The following is a 7500-nucleotide window of genomic DNA, read 5'->3' as shown; positions in this document are numbered from 1 at the left end:
AAACACACACGCACACGCCACACACACACAGGCACGCACATACACACACACACACACACACACACACACACACACACACACACACACACACACACACACACACACACACGCACGCACGCAGGCAGGCAGGCACACACACACACACACACACACACACACACACACACACACACACACACACACACACACACACACACACACACACACACACACACACACACACACAGGGCTACTGTGCAATCGGAGAGCTCTTGATGTCGCTGCATTTAGACATTAGGGGTACATTTGGCCCACCTTGCAGCTCTTTGCAAGACAAGATGTCTTTACCCCGTACAAAAAGTCAGTGTTTCCTGTGCACTACCGTAGCATTAAAGGGACACTGTGCAGGAAATGGTCAAAAAAGGTACTGCAACTATGCTGCTAATTGAAACTGGGCTGCCTATTGCCAAATTTGATCTTTACATGAGAGTTTACTAAGTAATAAACACATATTTTCTAGTATGGTCCAAGTACAGTCATTTTTGAAGCTAAAAATGGCTATTTTGGGAAATTCAAAATGGCGGACCATGGAGAAGATCCCCCTTTTCATGTATGAAAAGTGCAATTTTTCCAGGCATAATGAACGCTTAGAATTTGATGCAGGGGATAAGTATTTATGAAAAAGGTAACATTACTGAATGGGCAGCATGAATTCTGAAAATAAACAACTAAAAATCTCACACAGTGTCCCTTTAAGAGAATGAACTATGGCCCCGTCATGGCATAATGGTGGGGCACTGGGTTACCACGCTGCCGACCCGAGTTTGATTCTGGCCCAGGTCATTTGCTGGTCTTTCCCCTGTCTCTCTCTCTCCCCACTCATTTCCTGTCTCTCCTCCACTGTCCTGTCAAAAATAAAGGCAGAAAAGCCCTAAAAAAAAGAAATGAACTGAACTATACCTGGTTCCATCATTACGCTATTATTTTCAAAATAGGTATTAATAATAGGCTAATTTGCAATAGGTTACACAAGTGTCCAAAAACTCAGACTGTGTTTAGTCTCCGTTAGGGAAATATTACTCAGCGTAGAGCAGACCTGCCTGGGCTGTCTTATCCGGAGCAGAGCTAAGCAGACATGCTTTGTTCCTCGATAACTCAATGCTGTCAAATATGGAGAAATGTAAGTCCATTGTGGCCTAGTGTGTCTAGGGTTCAAATATCTCTCTCTGCATATCTCTCTCTCTCTCGCTCTCTCTAACTCACTCTCTCTCTCTCTCTCTTTCTCTTGCTCTCTCTCACTCACTCACTCTCTCTGCATCTATCTCTCTCTGTCTAACACACAATCTCTCTCTCTCCCTCTCTCTCTCTCTGCACCTCTCCTCCTCTCTCTCTATCTCTCTGCATCTCTCTCTCTCTCTCTCTCTCTCTCTCTCTCTCTCTCTCTCTCTCCCTCTCTCTCTCTGCATCTATCTCTCTCTCTCTCTCTTGTCAGTAAGTGAGTGAGTGATACAGTAGGCGTCATCATCATCAGCAGCAGTGGTGAGGGCTGTAAGTGTTCATGACAAGAGAAGTAAGGCGCGCGAGTGCTAACTGTGTGAAACCATACGCTTCGGGCCCACAAATACACGATTAATATTGAACACGTTTCTTACACATCACCACCTGCCACCAGACAGTGTGTGTGTGTGTGTGTGTGTGTGTGTGTGTGTGTGTGTGTGTGTGTGTGTGTGTGTGTGTGTGTGTGTGTGTGTGTGTGTGTGTGTGTGTGTGTGTGTGTGGCTGTGTGTGTGTGTGTGTGTGTGTGTGTGTGTGTGTGTGCATGCGTGTGTGTGTGTGTGTGTGTGTGTGTGTGTGTGTGTGTGTGTGTGTGTGTGTGTGTGTGTGTGTGTGTGTGTGTGTGTGTGTGTGTGTGTGTGTCTGCGACGGCCCTGGGCTTCTGTGCGCTCGGCCATTACCTTCTCCCCAACGTACTGGCCGGTGTACAATTACGGCGTTTCATTAATATGGCCGCCGAGTCGACAGCAGTCACGGCTATGATTTATGCCCGTCTAACATTTAGGTATCGAGTACTTAGTCAAATACTTAAGAGAAATAAGACAAATTAGCTGCAATTGTATACGCGGCCGGCCACAGCCTGCTCTTATACGCTGTAGGAAGTGAGATATGGAAATGTATATTTCTTTCATTACGAGTGTGTACGTTTTGACAATGATATTGCTAACAGCACTGGAGTGGAAGGTCACAGGAAAAGAGGGGGAAAAAAACACTAAAGCGCGTACGCATACTTGAGTCTGATCTCAGAGCCTCTTGAAAAGCCATTATTTTTCTTTGGTTCGTCAAATAACCTTAAACCTCCAGTATGTGCATAATGTGGGCAAAGATCTGTCTGATTTGAAGAGGTCAGGCCGGGTGTTTGGGGGACGAGAGAGCCAGTGAGAGAGAGAGAGAGAGAGAGAGAGAGAGAGAGAGAGAGAGAGAGAGAGAGAGAGAGAGAGAGAGAGAGAGAGGAGACTCCCTTTGAGACCAGGCTAAAATAGCATAGAGGGGCCAAAGAGAGGGACACGAGGACTGTTGGGTGGGGAGACGTGGGGTGGGGGAACGGGAGGAGCTGTAGCTGTGTCGTGATTGGAGAGAGAGAGAGCGAGAGAGAGCAAAAGAAGGAGAGAGACAGAGAGAGAGAGAGAGAGAGAGAGAGAGAGAGAGAGAGAGAGAGAGAGAGAGAGAGAGAGAGAGAGAGAGAGAGAGAGAGAGAGAGAGAGAGACATATAGGCAGACAGAGAGACAGAGGTACAGAGGTACAGAGGAAGAGAGAGAGAGAGAGGGAGTGAGAGAGAGAGGGAGCGAGAGGAGGGTAAGAGGGTGAGAGAGAGAGGGAGTGAGAGAGAGAGGGAGCGAGAGGAGGGTAAGAGGGTGAGAGAGAGAGGGAGTGAGAGAGAGAGGGAGCGAGAGGAGGGTAAGAGGGTGAGAGAGAGAGGGAGTGAGAGAGAGAGGGAGCGAGAGGAGGGTAAGAGGGTGAGAGAGAGAGGGAGTGAGAGAGAGAGGGAGCGAGAGGAAGGTAAGAGGGTGATAGGGAGGTGGAGTGGGAGAGAGAGGGAGCGAGAGGAGGGTAAGAGGGTGAGAGGGAGTGGCGGTGGGGGTACAGCCCTACTCTACTCTGCTGGCATGGGAATCATAGCAGCGGCCGCCGCCTGGACTGGAGACGACTGAGACACAGAGCGACTTCCTGGGCCCCAAACACTATCTCTGCACCCATCTCCCCACTCATCAGTCTGGCCACTCTGTTATTCTCGCTCTCTGTCTCTGTCTCTCTGTCTCTCTGTCTCTCTGTTTGTGTGTGTGTGTGTGTGTGTGTGTGTGTGTGTGTGTGTGTGTGTGTGTGTGTGTGTGTGTGTGTGTGTGTGTGTGTGTGTGTGTGTGTGTGACAGGCAAGTTGACCCGTAGACAGGCAGACAGACAGGCAGAGGCTGACAGACAGACAGACAGACAGGCAAGCCGGCAGACAGACAGACAGACAGACAGACAGACAGACAGACAGACAGACAGACAGACAGACAGGCAAGCAGGCAGACAGACAGACAGGCAGACTGACGGACAGACAGGAAGCACTAGAGCGGCCCTTCCTGGAGACGGCTATCCCATGGTGCCGCTCACCTGATCCTGAGAAGCTGTCTAGGGAGCCGTCTGCTACAGAGGTGACGATTTCACTGCTGCTCATTGGTTCTGTTTTAACTGCAAACACAAGGAAGCTGCATTGTCACACCCGCACACAGACACACATATATTTAAAGCACGACATTATCACATTAACACACTGAGAACACAAACAGAAGCACACACACACTGATACTGTATATACACTGTACACCTGGATTTGGCCACACAGCTCACACAACAAGACCACAAAATATTCTTTAAGGACATGGCGACAGCACTAATACATAAAATGACACACACAATCATAAACACAACATAAAGCCTGCTAGTAAGGCACTTCAAAAACAAATACATAAAACGTATTTCAAGATATCGAAATAAAACAACTCTAAATAAATCATGATTTTACCACAGCAACATAGTATGATAATGAATGTGCATGTCTTTAATTAAAAGTGAATAAGCTTACATTTTATCTAGTAAATTATTATGGCAGTAATGATTGAGTTAACCAGGGCTAATCAGATCTTTCCATCAATAGTCTTGACAATTCAATGCTAATTTGTCTGGCAAAACAACACAGAGGAAACCTCCTTTCAAATCTCAAGCACGTCCGCTGATCAGTTAACAAGGAAACAGGCAATAATTTAGGCTATTACAGATGCAATAATAGAAGCTATAATTACAATACAATAGAAGTTATAATTAATGCAATAAGAAATGCTGTTAGGACGGCCGTAGGCAAGCAAATCATTAGCAATTACTTTTTAAATGTCTTAAACATGGAGCCAATTAATCGCAAATTATAACATTTCCCCCCAAATAGTGAAATGACATTATAAACTGAGTTTCTGTGTACCAAGTGTGTTATTATTATTATTTCATAGCTTACCGCAGGAATATATGTTGCGTAAGGAAAAAAATAGGCAAAATTGGTCAGAATCATTTGTGAAAAATCATTTAGAACTGAAATAAATTTCACAACAATGGAACGGGACTCTCCAAAAACTGAAAACCTAAAAACCTAAAAAAAAAAAAAAACCAAACATAAAACCCCTGTTGCAGTCTGCAGTGAACGCTAGCTGACCCCTCGGCTCCGTATCGCTGAAGTTTTGGGCAGAGGCAATTTCACAGCTATCTCACAGTCCCGGATCTTTGAAATCCATCCATCCTACCTCCGGAGGGGGATTTCTCTTCCTCCCTCCCTCCCTCCTCCCCTCCCCCCGTTCCTCCCTCCTTTCCTTTCTTTTTTCCTCTCTCTTATTCTCGTTTTTCCCCCATGAAAACAAATTTGCTTATACTGGTAGAGTCGTTCATGCCCGGTGCAAATGCTGACGGCTAGGAGGAGGAGGCCGTTGACTTGTCATGTACAACCCGCCTCTACTGCTCTGCACACGCCAGAATACACGTTATAATGGGGCCATCGCAACACACACACACACACACACACACACACACACACACACACACACACACACACACACACACACACATGCACACACGCACGCACACACACACACACATGCATGCGCGCACATGCACGCACACACGCACCCGCACGCGCACACACACGCACACACACACACATGCGCGCACGCTCACACACACGCACAAACACACACACACACACACACACACACACACACACACACACACACACACACACACACACACACACACACACACACACACACACACACACATACACGTACACACACACACACACACACACAAACACACACACACACGCACACACACACCAGCATTTCCCCTGGAAGGTACAATGAAACCGTGACACATTGCATGCACAAACTAGAGCACTCAAGTCACACATACCAGACACGTCTACTGTCTCTTGGTAACACTAGAGAACATCAAAAAGGGGATCGCAAACAAAACCCCAAAAAATGATAGGAACAAAAGGGAAAAAAAAACTGAAACAAAGAGGCAAAAATTTGAATGCAAATAGTATGCGTTTTCGTGCCCACACTTACTGCACCAATCACTTTCCAGGCAGCTGCAAACTCTGGGCCGAATGTGGACGACTTCTGGCTAGCGTACGGCCCACTTCGGGCCCAGATTTGGCAGCTATGCCTGGGCTACATACTGTGTACATTGTGTTCACAGGTTCAGCCAAGTCAAGTCTCAAACCATGCTTTCAACATGACACCACGGACAATGCCAAAACTTCCCTAATGAAAGGAGCAATAGTTGAGCCTTTACTCTGGGTTGATTTTTTTTGTTTTCTTTTAAATAAATTTGGCACATATTAAAGTGTAACATTGACATTTTAGGGTTTTTAAATTTAGAATGTAAATGTATAAAATAATTTAATAATAAATAAAAAAATAAGTTATTCATTTGATAATAAAAAAATAGCTTTATTGTTTTGTGTGTCAGACACCAAGTATTGCCCTTTCATCGGACGACCAGAAGAGAACAAACCTGCAGCAGACTGTGAACTAGAACTTAGTAACCAATCAGCTGTGGTAAGCATAGTGATGCTGTCGCCTAGGAGATAGGAGAGGGGACAGAATGGCAGAGAGGACACATGACAATCACCACGGGCAACCACTAGTGGACATATGACAATCACCACTGGCAACCACTAGTAGCCCTTTACACCACACAACCAATGACAGGAAAACAAAAGAAAAAAAAGAAATAGAAAAAAAAGGAGATGGAATCGCACTTTAATCCACATTGCTTTGTCTTGAGCACAAACACTTTCAGACAGATGTAAACAACTGATAGGAGTGAGTTAGAAGGGTGGAAGAGGTTTGGGGAGAAGGAGTGGGGGGGTTGTTGCGATATCATTGAAAGACAGGGATCATGGATGTTACTTTCCATACTACAGATAGCTGAGTGTTTTAGGTTGAAGCGAACTGGGCAATAAATATTACTACATGCAGGCAGCAGAATAATCGGTAGTGCTGTCTTTTATGGCAGTGTTTCCCAACCAGGGGTACGTGTACCACTAGGGGTACGCGAGCACACTGCAGGGGGTACTTGGAAAAAAATATTTTTGACAAATATATGGAGCTTAGTTACACTGGGATGGAGAAAGCGGTACAGAAGTTGACTGGGGGGTACTCATGGCACAACGAAAATGCTTAGGGGGTACACAAGACAAAAAAGGTCGGGAAGCACTGCTCTATGGTACAGTTAGCCTACCATACTAATTACTATGTATTTTCTGGGTAACAATAGGATAACAAGGAAAAGTTGGATAGTGTCTAACAGGTACAGCAACTTCTCTCTGCTCCCCTGTTGTTACACAGAAAATACACAGCAGTTTCATAGTAATTCTTGAGACATGCGTATTACATACTATTTACTTTGTAAATGCCCCCTTTTACCCATTAGGTACCATGTAACTTCCCTGTTGTTACCCAGAAAGTACATAGAAATTACTGTACCGTAAAAGAAAGCGTTACTCAATAATCTATGTTATACTCTGAGGCAGACACAACAGTAGCCTACAATGTATTTATTATGTTACATTACGGGACTCCCAAAGCAATTACAGTTCATCTTTAAATCCACATTAGCATTATTGTGCACATTAGCCCCCTGCTGACTACAGACACTCAATGGGCCCCAGTGCTGCGTATTAAAACAGCGGAGGGGAGACATGCGTTTTTAATATCCCCCTTTAATTACTTAACAATGGCCACTTCCTGTAATTAATATCTCATTCATTAGACACCGAGATGAAGGATTGTCACAGCAACGTCTTTATTGGTTACAAATAAAATAGTTTTTTAAATGAATAAAGCCAAATAAATCACTATTCGTTTTGTTTTGGAATGGTTTTCTGTTTGCATATTTTTCACTGTGACTTAGCTATTTCATGAGTTCAGATGA

The 7500-nt window shown here is 44.9% G+C and overlaps 1 protein-coding gene across 10 annotated transcripts in view; it reads right to left on the bottom strand.

Annotated features, from left to right (window-relative positions):
* Positions 1 to 7500, bottom strand: part of eya1 (EYA transcriptional coactivator and phosphatase 1) — a 184929-nt gene that overhangs the window by 97547 nt on the left and 79882 nt on the right. For 5 of the 10 annotated variants that reach the window (XM_063206475.1, XM_063206474.1, XM_063206476.1 and 2 more), the window contains 2 exons: positions 6079 to 6144; positions 3631 to 3708 (listed from right to left, as the gene is read on the bottom strand). The exons of 1 other annotated variant lie outside the window; for it this stretch is intronic. In XM_063206475.1, coding sequence (XP_063062545.1) covers positions 3631 to 3708; positions 6079 to 6144 — 144 coding nt within the window. The remainder of the gene's footprint in view (positions 1 to 3630; positions 3709 to 6078; positions 6145 to 7500) is intronic. 4 more of the 10 variants (XM_063206477.1, XM_063206481.1, XM_063206482.1 and 1 more) reach the window with 2 other exon arrangements.

This window comes from Engraulis encrasicolus, chromosome 9 (assembly GCF_034702125.1).
Source record: "Engraulis encrasicolus isolate BLACKSEA-1 chromosome 9, IST_EnEncr_1.0, whole genome shotgun sequence".
Classification (NCBI taxonomy): Eukaryota; Metazoa; Chordata; class Actinopteri; order Clupeiformes; family Engraulidae; genus Engraulis; species Engraulis encrasicolus.
The sequence above is the reverse complement of the archived record's forward strand: the minus strand, read 5'-3'. Positions and strand labels throughout refer to the sequence as shown.